General features: G+C 39.8%; 1 protein-coding gene across 3 annotated transcripts in view; it reads left to right on the top strand.

Moving 5' to 3' along the window:
• cep85l (centrosomal protein 85, like) overlaps positions 1-18,007 on the top strand; it is a 231,099-nt gene that overhangs the window by 100,140 nt on the left and 112,952 nt on the right. For all 3 annotated transcript variants that reach the window (XM_052025282.1, XM_052025281.1, XM_052025280.1), the window contains exon 3: positions 72-892. In XM_052025282.1, the coding sequence (XP_051881242.1) occupies positions 72-892 (821 nt within the window). The remainder of the gene's footprint in view (positions 1-71; positions 893-18,007) is intronic.

Here is an 18,007-nt window from a genome sequence, read left to right as displayed (position 1 = left end):
AGTGTGTCTTGCTTTCAGCAGGTGGTGATTCCCTACTGTTTCAGTTAATTGTTTCTTTTTTTCCTTTCCAGAGCACTCAAGTGGAATCTCATCCTTCAAACCAATCCGATCACACGTTGCCATCCCTACGGCCCATGTCATGCCTTCTACCTCTAATCCCTCGTTAACCAGACCCAGGGAACAGGATGGAGCTACCTGTACTAAAGGAAATCTTTCCCAAGTGTTGCCTGGCAAGCCTAAAAATGTTTTTACACTGAACCCTTCCTTAGACATGAAGGACCCCCGACCCATCAGGAAATGGTCATCCCTCTCCAAACTCAGTGGAATAGGGAAAGTAAGTCCTGACTGCGAGGTTACTGGCAATGGGAAATCTGTAAGCAATGTGGCTGCCATGTCAAATTGCAATGTAAAGCCCTGTACATATGAGGAAACTGAACTGGACAACTTTACATATCGCAACACAGAATGTTTGAAAACTCAAGAAACAAAGAGTTGGAATACATCTACCAAAGAGTCCCCCAGGAACCAGCGTTCAATTTCTGATGGGCAGTACAAATTTGAGAGTTTTTATAATGCTGCAGGTGACTCCTCTTTGTCATCATCCACACCCAGCAAAAAACTCTCAGATTTAGCATTCAGTGCCTTGTCTGCAGCCAAAGCAACCCCAGATGACATGGAGACTTATGGACAAAGACATGGTTTTATGTCTTTGGAACACCAGCCTGTTTGTGGGACAATGACAACTCCTTCTCTGAGGACTCAGCTGTGGCTTAGTGACCAGATGCAGGCCACTACTCTTGGCCTTAGCCCCACAGAAGGATCTTGTGCATTTCCTGGTTGGCAGCACAAACAGCAGCAGGGGCAGCTGAGGCAAGAAGCTGATCAGATGCAGGTAAGCATTTAAAAAAGTTTAATGTCTGTTTCTCTGCATAATGCATTTGGGTTGCACTGAACTTAATGCTTGAGGATCAACAACAGGAATACATTTGTTGGAGGGAATTTCTATACTAGCTTGTTAGATAAAAAGAAGAATCAGAATGCAATGGTCTGCTTCTTCAAGGTATGAGAAGCAGCCTGTAAAAGTCCTTCTCCTTGCTGACACTCTTACCTTTACTGAGCTTATTCACAACAACCTTAGCAATGGAATGTTTTTCATAAGGTTCCATCAATTACACTGTTCAAAACAGATCTTATTGTTAACTTTGGGCTAGGGTTTGGGCTAATAATCACTATCTTATTGTTAGGTAGGCTATTCCAAGGGCAGAGAGAACTTTAATTCAATGTATTTTGTTAATTCGATTACACAGATGAATTGTCAACTTTAAAACTATACTGCAAGGCATCCTGCAAAGTTAATGACTACCAGCAAAGCAATGATGTCATTGCAGTACCACTGGGGGCTAAAAATGTTCCCCATTTTCTCTCTCCTTTTCTAGTTGTTTTGTGCTGATGTGTAATTCCATTAGCATTCAGCCAGCTTTCCAGTTCTTACCCAAATGAGTTCCTTCATGTTAGAGGTTGGTACAAAGTTCATTATCTACATTTGTGAAGGGAATTACAGGAAAGCATGTTTCACTTGATCTTGGCTTTGAACATGTCATTCGGGAGTAGGAATCCTGTCTGAAGTGCTTCCATAGATTTTAGGCCTCTGAAAGCAATTGTATTGTCCTTGCTATTGCCTTTGAAGAACTCATTGAACTGAGGAAAATCTAGGCATCAAACCCAAATCTTTCAAGGTTTCGCAAGAGTGATGAACTTAGACACTTTGAGGAGCAAAATTTAAATAAACTATAATTTTCAGGACAGCTGATGACGCATTCTTGTAGCCGGGTCTTCTTGACTTTGCCTGCCTGATTTTAAGTACAGCGTCTTGATCTTCAATAAGTGAAAGATATTGATGTATTATTTTGAAGACAAATATGCACATTACAGTCAAAACCAGTCAGAATGGTTATTTTTCAGACAAGAGGAAGGGATGCAGTGGCATTCTCCAGAGGTTGGTACTAAGACCATGCTTTGATAGCTATTAATAATTTGGACCTCAGATGTATTGGGCACTATTTAAAAATATGAAGGTGACACAGAAATTGAAAGTGTGGTAATCAACAAGAAAGATATTGACAGATGTCACAAGGATAAAGGTAGGCTAGTGGGTTGGTAGATACCTGGCAGATTACATAAAAACAGAAAATACTCGATAGATAATACAGAAAATACAGCAGGACTGGCAGCATGTGTGGAAAGAGAAACAGTTAATGTTTCAGATTTGGGATGCTTCAGCAGAATTTATGGAAGATCCTATAAGAGCATGTGAGCTAATCTGGCAGAGAGAATTTAAAATAATGATATTAGGAAGAGAAAGGAAAGACAATATAATCTAAAAAGGACTATAGTAAAGGGGCAAGGAGATAGATATCTAAGTGCAGAAAGCTTTTAAGGTTGCAGTATGTGGTGAGAAAGATTAAAAATGCAAATGGGATCATCGGGTGTATGAGAGGAGGCACTGAAGGTCAAAGCAAGAAGGTTACTATGAACCTCAATAAGATAATAGTTTATCTGCTACTAGAATATTGCATCTATTTCTGGTTGCTGTCTCTTGGAAGAGTGTGAAGACCTGAGAGACTGGGTAGGAAATTTTTAGTTGAATGGTTCCATGGATGAGGAATTTCTATTTTGTAGATGGATTTGAAAAGTTGGGAATATCTTCCTTTGATTCAATCCTCACTTTTTCAAAAGGAGCTGATAGGTGTGTGGAGACAAATTGCAGCACTACTGGGAAAGAGCTGGAGAATGTGACTGACAAAATTGCTGTTGCAAGAGCCAGTATGAGTTTGATGGGCCAAATAAGTTCCTACCAAGCTGTAACAACTCCATGATTCTATTACTACAGTGTCTAAACTTCAAATGTTCGACATCATTTGTGGTGTGCTTTAGAATGTACAGCATATTTGAAAAGTGCTATATTACAGTAAATGTAATTCATTTATAAGTCGATGAATGGTCACAAAGGTGCAGATAGAGAAGAAAGACTCAACGATGGCCACAGGGTTATAGATTTAGAGAAATTTGACAAATCACAAAGTACTTAAGGAACAATGTGCCCTGTCTCATTTACATTGCAATTTAGTGCAGTAGGTGCTAACTTTATTTTCCTTCTTCAAATGATAGATAATGAAGCTGTAAACCTGTATAACTGAGAACTTCACTGCTGCTGTGCATTTATCCATTTATTGGCTAATAACTTATTTGATCATTTATAGCTTAAGCAAAATGATTTTTCTCCCACCATCTTGAGTTTGAGAAAGATCCTGTAAGAGAATGTGATCTAATCAGGAAATGACAATCCAGTAATAGCCAGTTTCTGTTCAGTCCCTGGAACAGCTACAATTATATTTATCTGGTAGCTGTTGGTGCTTTCTTGGCCAAGGAACTCACCTGCTGAAACACTGAATCTGAGAGAAATGATCAGGTGTTAAATCTCATAAAATATAAATGATATCCCACAAGTACATGAAATAAAAAAACCATAGGCAACAAAGGAATTATTGTCAGCACTAGCAGTGGAAGGTCGATCAAGTATTAAAGCTCTGCATCGTCCTTGTTGATAATATCACCTATGTAAACGACAATTAGATAACTGTTTAAAATTAGAAAGATGAATGATGTAAAATTTGATGTTGAAGCAGAAGGAGACTGCTAGACAATTTCTGGAGTGAATCAAGTGACATCAAAGTGAAACCTTTTTTTCACATTGCCATCTGTTTTTAATTGTGCCATTATTTACGTGAAATGTGAAAAATCTTCAGAGGTGTTGCATAGTAACTGTCAGAAAAACCACAGGAATCATTTAAAAGCCAAGAAGTAGAACTTAAAAGGTGGACGTTGTCCTAAAATGTACATTACTCCCATTCAGCCTTATGAAATAAATTTCAATTTCTTGCAGGAAATAACTGTAATAATGAGAGAAGAGCAAGATATAAATTATCTGTTGGACTGCATGATATCCTAGGTTGCTTCTCTAGTTTAGTGTTTTCTTAATTCGCATATTCATGTAAATGGGAAAAAGTGTTAAAGTGAGTCAATACAGGATAGAAAGCATCCTGTTCATTGCATTTATCTTGGTCCAAGCAGTCCAACAGGTGATTTTGCACCTGAAATAGATGGTGTGAGGTGGTGACGGTAGGGAGAGGGGGAAAGACGGGGAAGATAACAGTGCGTGAATCCAACAGAGACTACTGGCACTACCTGCATGTACCAAACGTCAGGAGGCGAACTGTTATAGAGACTAACAAGTCCTTCTTAATCTTCTATTTGTAACTAGTTGTAGAAGTGTAATTGTAAGGCATCATGGCTAAGTAGATTAAGCCCTAATGAATTGTGTAGCTAATATGTAAACCATGCATGTAGTGATTTTTCTATTATCAGCAATAAGGATCTTTGGTTTTGTAATTAACTGAAACAAGGTATAAATGCCTCCTTATTGAAGTGACCTTCCTTTGTAAGTGACTATTAGTGCAGTTAGTTGTGTGCTTATTATATGAAAAGATAGTGAATAAAGATGAACCAGACCAAACCAGTATGGTTATTAAGTTGATGCAGACAAGGGGATACACAAAGTTGTTCATGAGATTGGACTACTGCAGGAAGAATAGGATAGGAATGGATGTGAATGATGTGTGCGAGGGAGATAATTGTAAGCAAAGGCTGAGCTACCAGGTAGTGCTGACTTAGTTGGAGTCCAAAAGGTCCCCTGGTCTTCAGTGGCTGTGCCATGTTTGACCACTGGAGCCAATTAAATCAAGTAGACTCTGTTAAACACCATATATGAATATTGATTGAGCATCCTTTGTCTGAGGATAGAGGCATAAATCTAAGCATGTGGAGCAAATGCTTATTGACTGCATTGGAAGGCAGATAAGAGGGTGGTAGACTGAAGAGAATGTCACGTGTATCTGAAGGTTCCAGAGTCTGAGGGCTGTGACCTACCTGCCAACTGCGACTTGCTGCTGAGTGTAGAATTATATAATCAATAGGTTCTTGACCTTTTGCACAATCCACCCATTGTTGCTCATTTTGTCTGGTCCAAAAACTGTTACAATCTTACAGTTAGGACCCCAGACGGGACAGTGATACGGAAATAAATTGATTGACCAAACAGGCTTGCAGCTTCACCAAAGTGAGGCTCTTGACCATTCATTTGACAAATAGGATTTTTTCGGTCTAAGTGGAGAAACTCAGACTTGTGGGGATGATGACCCAAGGATATTTTCCTTTGGTAAAATCTGAACAATATCATCAATAGAGGGAAGATGGCAGAGAAATATTTCCAGTTGTGTAAACAGAAGGTCGAGAAAACATGGAAGGATAAAATAGAGATTAAGTGTGAAAAATTAGCATCATATGAGGGTATGTTCATTGGAGAAGGTGACAACTTTAATTGAAAACAGAGAAAATGGTATAAATTATCAATGAAACAAGCTCTCGAATTAGTGACTATGCCTCCTTGTACTGCGCATAATAATGCATGATGCCTAAAAGGAAAGGAAGCAGCTTTGTGAGGGAAGAAAATTTAAAATTCAAAGACCAGCAGGCTCTGAGGTCAGCTGTAGAGGAGCAACAACCTGAATGCTGTATAGGCAGAGGGTTTGGGGGGGGGGGGGGGGGGGGGGGAATGGTGGGGGATGCTTGGTTGTTGGGAGACTGTCAAGCAGCTCTGCATATTGAATAGTTCAAGAGAAGTACTGAGCCGACCCCACTGGCAAGTGGATCGCAGTCAGCACCAGCTGTGAATATTGGAACTCAAAGGGAAGTTGAAGAGGCAGGGAGCAGTGATGTGTACTATGATAGCTGGGCTGCAGCCAAATTAAGACTCTTTGTGTGACTCAGTTGACTGCTGGGGTGGTGAAGAACTGGTAAAAGAGCCAGGTCCATTAAAGCCTTTGGTCTCACACTGGACGGCACATCTTACCCGCTTGTGGTGGTAGCCACCACTGTTAATCAGAATGCCCAGAGAGCCATATTAAGGTTCTTGACTCATGGATCAACATGGCCTCAGACCTGTGATAATTAGTTGGTCCCATTATTGGTATTGGTTTATTATTGTCACTTGTACCAAGGTACAGTGAAAAACTTGTCTTGCATACCGTTCGTACAGATCAATTCATTACACAGTGCAGTGTAATTAATGTTAAAGGTATGACACTGGCTGTGCCAGGTTTGAGCAATTTCATTAGGAGCTGTAAGACATAGACAAGCTCCATGAATTAGCCCTCAGACAGGACATTAGCCAAAATTGTAATTCTCTCCACTGGGATTATACTGGCCCAGTTGAAATATTACATCCAATTGGCTTTGGAAACACAAATGGACGTGGCCATTATGTTTGCCCAGTGGAAACACAGACTAATGAAAGCACCCACTCAACTCATGGGTCAGTTGTACAGTCCTTATTGCTTTACCCAGTGGACCCCTAATGCAAATAGAGCAGCTGGTATGGATGAAGGTTTCATTTAGGAACAGTTTTCGAATAACTTGCTAGACATGTTTCAGGAAGCTTTAGGTCATGCTGTCAATTCACACTGCAGTGGACAGCCATATTTCAAGCTTCCTAACAAGCCTGGCATTTTGCCTGTGGAGCCACCTGTATCCCCTTAATCCACTCTGAAGGGAGAGTCCTGCTCTCATTGACGGGCTGACTTGCCCTTGAATCAGGATTGCAAATCTGGTTTCCTAAGGCATCCAAGCAAGTTGTGGGACACATAATAGACTCTCAGTGTGTTCACCAGATCAGAATCAATTACAGGCTCTGGCCTGCCTGGTGTGTGAAATGAATCAAAACATTGTTTGCAAATTTTGGTCACTACCTTGTCTGCTCCACCTGTGAGTCAGGCTACTGCATCGGTTGGCATAGGAGGTCATAACAGGCTTGGACATCATGGTTCGAAACAGGATCTAACTGTGACTACCGTGTAAGATGTGTGAGCACTGCCATATTGCCTGGAGACTGACAATAGATGATGTTACTGGAACTTCTATTTACCATACCCCACACCTTGATCACCATCTTGTGTAAGGAAAGTATTGCTTAGCTGTTACAGGGGGTCACCAGGATGAGGGCTGAGATTTGTCCAGGAACAAACACTGATCTTTCCATTCAACATCATGGGGTACAGGTGACTGAGACCCTGTGACTATGGCAGATAAGAGGAATACTGGGATAATGAGAGAAGAACTGATTATTAATTTTCAGAGGGTCAGTGGGTTGCCCTTATTTTCCTGCTTTCTCTGATGTAAAGGTTGGAGGGCACTCCAGGGCATGTCCCTGGTTCTGTCTTCAGCAGGTTGGTGCACTGCTGCCAGGCTCAGTGAGGAGTGCAAGGTCAGATGTGTCTCTATATGACCTCCAGCTGGAATTGGACTTTTGCCTTTCACCATGCCTGAGCTGGTATGAAATATGAGTCACAGGGGCTGAGAGTGTGTGGTTCCCTTTAGAACTGTCGCCCATCAGTCAACTCTAGTCAGTCCATTACCTTTCCACATACTCTCTTGTGTGATTTTCAGTCAGAGAAATAGGACACATTAACAAGTATACATAGAAACTTCTATTGTTTTATTTGATGCTAATTTACAAAGAGCAGCCACACTTTTGTAATGTGCAATAACTCATACGATAGACACAAATCTTTGTTGTTACTAATTGACCAGGGGGTATTCTTGCATGTTTATTTGAACATGGTGAACTTAATCTCTACCAATGTTGACCTGTTTTATGAGGAAAATGTTGCTGAGGAAAAATTAACATGCTCTATCTGCTATTGTTTGAACTGTCTGAACAAAGTTTTAAATATGCTAATTTCTTTTAAAATGCAAAACAATACTTCTGTGACATATCCAGCCAGAGTTGTCAAATGTTGAGAAGTTTTATTGACACAGCAGGAAAATTCTTCCTTGCAAGTGGAGAAATAACTTGCATTCCTCGGGCATGTATGATTGCTGTGTTGGAAAATGATGGGCCTTGACATTCTGATGTTTGCTTGCAGCACATGAGGTACTCTGCCACAGGTAAAGAATTAAATATCTACTTTAGCCTAACAACATGTAGCTTCAACCTTTAGTTTCGGACATCTTGTTAAGTTGCCATCTAGATTCTAATGGCCCTTTTTGCTGCTGCCGTACATTTGATAGTGGAGCTATAAAGCCAATGAGACATCAGAAGTAAATGAAATACCTGAAGACCACTGTGTCCAGAGAGAATGGCAACTAGTGGCAAATATAAGTGCTGTTTCCATCAAAGGCTGACATCGAGGTTTTCCCATATCTAGTGACTAGGAATGATACTGCAAAATGCAATTTGCAGAGGAGTTCACGGAAGTGTAATTGACTGTGGTCGTTCAGAATTTATCCCACAATGGAGTGATTTCACAGTACCAGAATCTCCCAGCATCTTATACATTCTGCTTTTATAGAAATTCTGTCATATAGAGCATGAGGTTTCATTTCTAAAGGGGCTTCTGAAAGCAACATCAATTACGTTACTCAAATGCATTAAAAAAAGCCTTATAGCATTGAACTGGGAGTTTCTCTAAGGAGTTCATGGGTTAAGTTCTTTAATTCACTTTTGAACTTAAAAAGTTTCCTCATTAGGTTATAATGTGCTGCACATGTTATGAGACTTATTCAGGATATGGAAACAAAGTGCATTAAATGTGAAGCTGACACAAAGCCTGAATTCTCCTGAGTGTGCATGTGTCCTTTGTTGAAATGAGCAGAGCTGAGACACTCAGCTCAGACTCTATTTTGTGCTTGGTATACGTCTGAAGTTTGTCTTTGATCACTGATCCTGAATGGGCCATATGGTGTTTGCCGACCATTTAATGTCATCTGATATCATACCACGGCTTTAGTGCTAATGACCAAACATGAATCTCTGCCCAAAACTGCCTTGTACTTATTTCCTTGGGGAGCATTGACTTCATATGCACAACATGAATGTAAAATAAATGATATTATTCTATATTCATCTTATTGTACAGAAGCACAAAGTATTGTTAAATGTAATTTAGTTTAACTTTTAGCTAGCACTAGATTGAATCCAGGGCTCCAGGCACCAGCTGTATGGTAAATGTTACTCAAAATTGACATTGGTATGATATCTACTCTGGAATAAATCTACCTTTACTCATTGGGATATGGGCTTTGCTGGCAAGACCATCATTTACTCCTTGTCCCTTGTTTCCCTGCAGGAGTCTGAGGTGGTGAATGATTAATGCATTTAGGCATTTATTGCCTATCCTTAATTGCCTCTGTCACATTGAAACAGGGATTAAATACTGCTTTGCCTCAAGGTTCACAAATTAAGAAAAACAGGGTAGAGAAGTGGAAATCAGATATTGTGGGCAGAAATTAAGAGAGGGCTTTTGAATCAATTTAGAAACTCATTAACACAGTGTTGATTTTCTTCCACCTTGATTGCTTGAATATTAGATTCCTGAAATAAGGAGCACAGATATCTTGATAGAGTTCAATATCAAATAGTGTTTACAATCATTCCTCACCAAAGTCATTTTTATATAATTCAATGGTATATCTGGACAGAAGTGCATGTCTGGTCACACATTAACCTATCGATTATCAATCAGCTAACATCCCTAAATTCTGATTAGATACTGTACATATTTGATGGTTTAAGAAAGAAAATAATTTCATATGGCTTTGGAATTTATTGAGGATGTTCCTTGGAAGAGATAATGCATTTTTAATAACTTCAGTATTTCTTAGTTGATGTTTTTTCCAGGCAAAGGTTTGTACATTTAAAAACAGCAGTCATTGCAAGGGTCTTTGTAGAATGTGAGTGCTTTTCTCAAACATGGAGCTCAATTGATTTAGATTAATGATTTGATCGAGATCGAGTCTTTCTTCCTATTTCTGAAAGCTGCAATCGCCACAGTGAATTTTCTTCAGTGAATGACAAGAAAATGCAAACTTTGGCGGAAAAAAGAATCACATGAGTTTAACAATAATAAACATTAATAACAACACAATGACAATGAGAAGAAAATTCAGAAGCAGGCTGAAACCTCTGTTGTTTGCCAGGTAATCCATTTTGTCTATTGATTTGCACCAGTGCAACCACAACCTTGATAGAATGTGGGGAATTAAGTTGTATCTCCTGTTGTAGAAACGATTGGTGTCTCCTAATTTTAGTCGTTCAAAGCATTCATGTCGTCATTCCAATTTGTTGTCACCTTTTCTTTATCCGTTTACTCTCCTCATTCCTCCCTGTCGTAAAGTAAAATATTTTGAGAAAGTTGCTGTATGGACATAGTTATAAAATGTAATTGTCAGTCAATAGAGAGAACCAAATTAAAATCATTAATACCTCCAAATGTAACTTTTATTGGTTACTCTAGTTATATTGGTTACTCTAGTCGTCTTCTTCTCCATAATTATCTTTAAACTAATTCCAAAAGGATAGGAAGGGACAAAATTGGTCCTCTTGAAGATCAGCATGGTCACCTATGAGTGGAGCCGAAAGAGATGGAGGAGGTCTTAAATGGATTTTTTGCCTATGTATTTACTCAAGGTACAGGCACAGAGTCTATAGAACTGAGGAAAAAGAGTAGTGAGGTCATGGACTATATCTGGATTACAAAAGAGGAGGTGCTTGCTGTCTTGAGGCAAATTAGGGTGGATAAATCCCCAGGGCCTGACGAAGCAAATTAGGGTGGATAAATCCCCAGGGCCTGACGAAGCATCCCCTCGGACCATGTGGGAGGCTGGTGCAGAAATTGTAGGGGCCCTGGCAGAGATATTTAGAATGTGGCCTTGGGTGAGGTGTCCGAGGACTGGAGGATAGCTAATGTTGTTCCGTTGTTTAAGAAAGGCTCTAAGAATAACCCAGGAAATTATAGGCCAGTGAGCCTGATGACAGTCATGGGTAAATTATTGGAAGGTATTCTGAGGGACAGGATATATAAGTATTTGAATAGACAGGGCCTGATTAGGGATAATCAACATGGCTTTGTGAGTGTTAAGTTATGTCTAACCAATTGTTATGAACTAGGTTACTATTAGTGAATGTCTCTTTAAGATAGAGCATTTTGTGTGTGTGTGTGTGTGTGTGTGGGGCGTGCTGACGACAACAGAAGATAAAGGACATAATGACGTTTTTGAGGCAGTCAGTTGGAGTCAGTGGAAGAGAGAGAGAGACAGCAGCATGCTAGTCTCTATCGATGGATGAAAAACAGTAACTGTGCCTGTCACTACAATTCACGTTTGGATTATTGGAGTAATCCGGTGGAGTCCACTTTGTCGTTAACCTGTAGAGGGAAACAGGTATTTGTGTGGACAGCCACATCTCGGATGCTTTTCAGGTTGGCAGATACTTCGGAACAAAGCAGTGGAGTTCACTTTGTTGCTGACCTGTAGAAGGAAGTAGGTATTTGTGTGGACGGCCATGATTCAAGTGCCTTTCGGGGTGAGGCAGATGCGGTGGAGTGGTCACTGCTGAGTAGACACTGAGGTGTCATTTGGGTTCCAAAGTGGAACATTTGGATTTTGTAATTACTCTCTATTCTCTCTCTACATCTACACCTTATCTTCAGTCAACAGTGGTTGTTGAAGAAGGCTTTGCTCATGTTTCACCTTATGGCTTGCTGAACTGAACTTTGAGAATTATTCCTGGACTTGGAGTTTGGGAATTTGCCACACACACACTATGAGTTCAGTCTTGGGATTAATGTTTAAGATTTAACATTTTTGCTTCTAACATTCTAACATTTTTACTTTTATTTTTCTTCTTATTATAAGTGGTTATTAATAATGTAGATTTTTAACACTGATACATGACTCGGCGTATTTCTCTTGTTGCTGGTTCGTAACACAATCTTATAGCGTTTTTCGAGCAGGTTACTAGGAAGGTTGATCAGGGGAAGCCAGTGGACGTTGTCTACCTGGACCTTAGCAAGGCCTTTGACAAGGTCCTGCACGGGAGGCTGGTCCAGAAGTTTAAGGCATTCAGGATGAAGTAGTCAATTGGATTCAATGTTGGCTTAGTGGGAGAAGCCAGAAGGTGGTAGTAGATGGTTCTCTCTCTGATTGGAGGCCTGTAACTAGTGGTGTGCTGCAGGGATCGGTGCTGGATCAGTTGTTGTTTATCATTTATGTCAATGATTTAGATGATAATGTGGTAAACTGGATAAGCAAATTTGCAGATGACACCAAGATTGGGGGCGTAGTGGACAGTGAGGAAGGCTATCAAAGTTTGCAAAGTGATCTGGATCAGCTGGGAAAATGGGCTGAAAAATGGCAGATGGAATTTAATGCAGACAAGTGTGAGGTGTTGCACTTTGGGAGGACAAACCAGGGTAATACTTACACAGTGAATGGTAGGGCATTGAGGTGTGTGGTAGAACAAAGGGACCTGGGAATACAGATTCATAATTCCTTGAAAGTGGCATCACAGACAGATAGGGTCGTAAGGAGAGATTTTGGCACATTAGCCTTCATATATCAGGGCATTGAGTACAGGAATTGGGATGTTATGTTGAAGTTGTACAAGACATTGGTGAGGCCGAATTTAGAGTATTGTGTGCAGTTCTGGTCACCTACCTACAGGAAAGATATCAATAAGCTTGAAAGAGTGCAGAGAAAATTTACAAGCATGTTGCTGGGAATTGAGGACTTGAGTTACAGGGAAAGGCTGAATAGGTTAGGACTTTATTCCCTGGAGCACAGGAGAATGAGGGGAGATCTTGTAGAAATATACAAAATTATGAGGAGTATAGATAGGGTGAATGTATGCAGGCTTTTTCCCCTCAAGTTGGGTGAGATTAGAACTAGAGGTCATAGGTTTCGGGTGAAATATTTAAGGGGAATCTGAGGGGGAACTACTTCACTCAGAGGGTGGTACAAGTGTGGAATGAACTGCCAACGGAAGTAGAGGATGTGGGTTTAATTGTAACATTCAAGAGAAGTTTGGATAAGTGCATGGATAAGAGAGGTTTGGAGGCCTATGTTCCAGGTGCAGGTAGAGGGGACCAGGCAGAAAACCACGCTGGTATGGACTAGATGGGCCAAAGGGCTTGTTTCTGTGCTGTTGTGCTCTATGACTCTATATTGTATTAAGTATTTATTAATACCATCCATGTCACTGGGCTTCCTTCACTTGAGAATTTGAAGCCCGATGTTGGCTAAGTAATCTTTTAGAAGGAATTACTTTCTTTGCTTACTCTCCATACATGCAGTCCACATCAATCGCCCCTTCCTAATACCTCACCCAACAACATAATTACATGAATAAAAGTTAACCATTTCTGGACTAAGTCTCACATTTTGTTACTTTCTTGTTATTAGAAAATGTTGCTGAGGGAGAGGGCTTAATGTTTTCCAGACACTGTTTCAGTTGCTACCATATAAAGTAATTTTAAGTGGGCTCAAGCTTAAAGTAGAGGTACTTTTTTAACTCTTCCTAGTCAGCCATGCAAAGAGTAGTTTTGTATTTTATTTTTAAATGTGCATGGATGAAGATTGTGGCCATTTAAGGTAAAGTGGAAAGCTCTGTTGTAGCTGAACAAATAGGAAACATGCCATAATATGTAAAACATTCATTGTGTGCCTGTACTCCAATGATAATACATCATAACATTAAGTCTGTATGCAAAAATGGTGTTGTGTATGATTTAACTCCCCATCTCCCTGAGACAATAAATGAACTGGTTGTTGTGATTCTGAATTATTCAGAGGTCCATATACAAGTCTGCAATGTTTTTTTATTCACTGTTCTAAGATAATGATACACATGCAATAACATTCTAATTATGCTATCATATTTTGGGTGCACTGTCACATTAACTTCTCACATTTTCATGGACCATATTAGATGTAGATTAACTCTGGTAATTTGTAGAAAGAAATCAAAGCTTCATTTATTTTTTAGATCAAATCTACTTGTTACAAAAATCTTCAATTGGAGGGCACTTGGTTTAAGCAGAAAGAAAGATTTTCTAACCCAAAGGGTTAGCTCAATTCATGTATGATCATTTAGAGTGATTACTATTTGCTGTTCTATTTATATATTGCACATAACATTCACATTTTAGAGTCACCTGCAAGCACAGCAATCTTATGAAATATAAGTAATAAACCTGTCTTTAGTTTGTATTTTCTGAAATGGAACCTGCAGTGAAGATTTTTTAAAAATTATTCAATTTTCCTCCTTCGTCCCACTGGTTTAGTAATTCTGCTTGTGGGGGGGTTTTTAGGTGTTCCACCCACTAAATTTTATCAGAAAACTGGTTGTTTCACTAATTGGGTACTTACTGGTGTGAAGATTACTAAATGCTTCCTGGTCCACATTGTGCATGGGTGTCTATAATGTACGCCTAGTCAGCAGTTCCACAAAATATTCATTACTTATAATATTCTTATTTTCTTATAACGTAGAAGGAAGCCATTCACTCCAGTGAGCCTATACTGGCTGTCAGCACATTACCATCAATTCCATTCCTACACTCATAACCTATTCTCTCTCTCATACTTACAATTCCACCCAATTCTCCCACACTACAGGAAATTTACAGCAGCCAATTAACCTACTAGCACAACTTTGGGACTGATGTAAGAGGAAACCATATGTCATCACAGAGAGAGTGTGGGAACTACACACAAGCAGCAGTGGCTCTCCCTGCTCCCCCCTCGTTCACCTGGACTCTCTCTACCTTATCCAGAATTCCTCCATTCTGCTATGGAAAGGCTCTTGTGTGCATAAATATGGCAAACTCATTATATTGTGGATGATCCCTTGTGTGCAATTGAATTTTTCTGTAGGAGGCTCTCTCAGAAAGCATGCTGGCTCATCACGCAGTCACTTTAGTGTCCCAGTACTGCTTCTGAACCAGTCTTTCTAGGAAACGGGTTATGGGTACAAATAACTGTGCACCACCTATTTTCATCTGGAAAAATAATGTCCATTGGCACTAGGGCTATTACAGTTCATTTTCTCCCCTATTTTGGCACATATTCTTTTTCTACAAGACCAGAAGGGAATATCTGAGTAAGACTAATGACTTGAGTTTAATTTCTGATTGTTTATAAAGGCAAATGATGGGTATAAGGAGAAAGCAGGTGTTGGGGCCAAGCCATCATTTTATTGGATGTCAGAGCAGGTTCAAGGGGGTGATTTGGCTCACTGCTGCTCCTTTTTCTTTAGTTCTTACTCCAACCTAAAAGTACGTCTTTGTAGTCCAGTCTGTGAGTTCCTTGGAATGATTCTTGATTCCTCTTAGGGAGCCTCCTTTAGCACTTTGGAATAAATTTTGTTGCCAAATTTTGTTTTGGATGAATTTTAATCTACAAAGACATCCTTCTCATTTGAAAATGTTCTGTGATATCATTTGCATTCTTATTTCATTCTTTGTTTCTATTCTGTGTTTACCAAGAACAACTGGGTAGAAACTATCAAGGATCAATGAGAGAGAAGATTCTTCAATATATATTCTCTCCAGAGATGCTCAATTGCTGGATAAGTTAAGGACCATTGTGTCTGCATCCAGCATATCCAAATATGTTGGCATCGATCATGTCAGTCACAAATTCACCAGCTGCAATGACAAGGGCATATGGTGAAAGAGACAGTGTGGGTACATTGGCTGCTTGGAAATCTCAGTACAGTTGAAAGAGCGCACAAATGTCAGAGAGTCATACATTGATTCCCATTCTTCATTTTATTTTCTGCAATTAATATTAAGAATGTCTATTTTTGGAAACTGGATTTGTTTATTTTTGAATAGATTTTTCCTGTTTTTTTTTGGAGTTGTCAAAGCAGCACCTAGTGTTGGTAGGCAGATCCACAGTTATTACCATCAATGATGCAATTGTCAATTTTAATTGCAAGAATTTTTCTATCTTGATTTTTAAAAATGTTACACTGGTTATTTAAGACAGTATGAAGCAGGCATTTTCTACTGTGTGGAATGGCAATGAAAATGATTTAGCTGCTGAGCATGCTTCTCTGTTGAGGCTCATGTTTGTCTTGGGTGAATACTTGATCCTGATGGCGTACCTGGGTTATTATCACATTGCTTTGTATGGGAGCTTGCTGTATGCAGATCAAATGTGCATTTCATACAATAGATTTGGATTTATTATCATTGACTTATATGATGTGAAATACAACTTTAAATATATTGCAAAAGTACTTCATCTGCTGGAAAGTACTTTGGAATGATCTGATACCTTGCGAGGTGCTGTGTAAATGAAACATTTATTTCGTTTTTTTTTCTCCCAAATCCTCCTCTCTTTCATTTGTTCTTTTATGGTTTGTTTGCAAGTATTTCCTCCAGCCGTCAGAGGAGAGCCTGAGTGCTCCAGGAGACAGGATCTTGCAGTGACTTATGTCTGTTTGAGAGTTCAAGGATCTTATGCAAAATGAATAAGTAATTCCAGTATAATTTTCCCATGTTTCTAAAAACGTACTGGAATCATTTTCCTGTCATAACCCTCCAGGAAGAGGATCAAATATTGCACAGTTAGTCCTAGAAATATGATCATGTGATGCTGTTGACTTCATTGCTATGTGCATAAAAAGAACGTTTCCAGGGGTGGAAAACAATTATAATTTCTTTTGTTATTTATCTACACCACTCCAGAAGTTTGATCAGGTACTTCTGTCCTTGTATGGATCAATTGTTTTTCATGCTCAGTGAACAAATCCTGTGGAACATTGGTTTGAGGAGCGGTGGGGGAAAATTAGTCCATGTGGTTCAATCTGTCAAGACAGAGATTGATAGACTTGGAAATTAAGGCAATCATGGAATATTGGGTTAGAGTGGGAAAGTGACACTGAGGCAGAAGATCAGCCATCACCTTATTGATTGGTGGAATAGACACTAGAGGCTGAATAGCTTACTCCTGCTTCAGTTTCTTAACTTATTAAGCACTTTGGGGTTGAGCATCAGTCCAAGCAAAACTTAATAACATTGCTTAATCTGCAGAGCAGGATTTAAAAGGGTCCTTCCTGAGCAGATATAAGCCTGGTCTGGGGGATCCTGACGGATAGGTCTCCTTCAACTATTTACTTAACTGCATGCTTTTGGGCTCTTGCTTGATTTCTTGTCCTCCGTACGGACTGCTAAGCTCATGACGCCATCCTCACCATTCACTGATTTTCTGACCACTGACCCGCTACCCCCTCACTTGAACCAAACCGCTGTGGCCACGGATAATAGGGATTCCAACTCACCACTCTACCTCCTCCCTTAAGTGACTGAGGCCGCACCCCCCCCCCCCAGCTCATCTGTTGTCTCATCTTCCTACCACCCCCCCACCCTACATAACCGCTGGCGAAACTACCACTGCTCACCAGAAGACAATTGTCAATTTGATGCTCCACCACCTTCTGATCTACACCTCTCCTGTTTGTCCCTGGCCTCTTTTCTCTATGATCCCTTCGAGACCCAGGCCTGTCATCAGATTTAACCCACTTTCCTTTGCACACTCTGTACTGGCAAGTGTTTATAAGAAAGGTCTTAATGTCATGTAAGGCTGGTTCAGTAGTGCTGGATACTTTGAACCTTGGCTGTTACTAAATGTTCCAGTTGCAGTTGTCAGCAACAATTGGTTATCATGCCACTGTGGGTATTTTGGGACTTTTAGGCTGTGGTGCATGTTGTTAGTAAAAATATCTGCCAGCCAGTTAAGTTGCCCAAAGTACAACATTGAAAGCATTAGTTAGGATTTTGTCTTCTGTTGAAGTCTGCAGGACACCTAATTGGAATATTTGTGAATTGATTTGAGAGAAGCCACAAGAGAATGATTCAGAACTCATTAAGAGGGCAATGGAGTGTACGTTGGTAATATACGGACAACATTTCCAATTGTGGACTGCTCAGCCTGCATTACAATTATGTTACTGTGGTCCTTGAAGTTGGATGTCATGTCACAGCTGACCCAACCATGTGGAATTGTTAATTTGATCCCACTGAAGAAATGCAGTTCTTCTGATTTTTTT

The sequence above is a fragment of the Pristis pectinata genome, chromosome 10, assembly GCF_009764475.1.
Source record: "Pristis pectinata isolate sPriPec2 chromosome 10, sPriPec2.1.pri, whole genome shotgun sequence".
Taxonomy (NCBI): Eukaryota; Metazoa; Chordata; class Chondrichthyes; order Rhinopristiformes; family Pristidae; genus Pristis; species Pristis pectinata.
The sequence above is the reverse complement of the archived record's forward strand: the minus strand, read 5'-3'. Positions and strand labels throughout refer to the sequence as shown.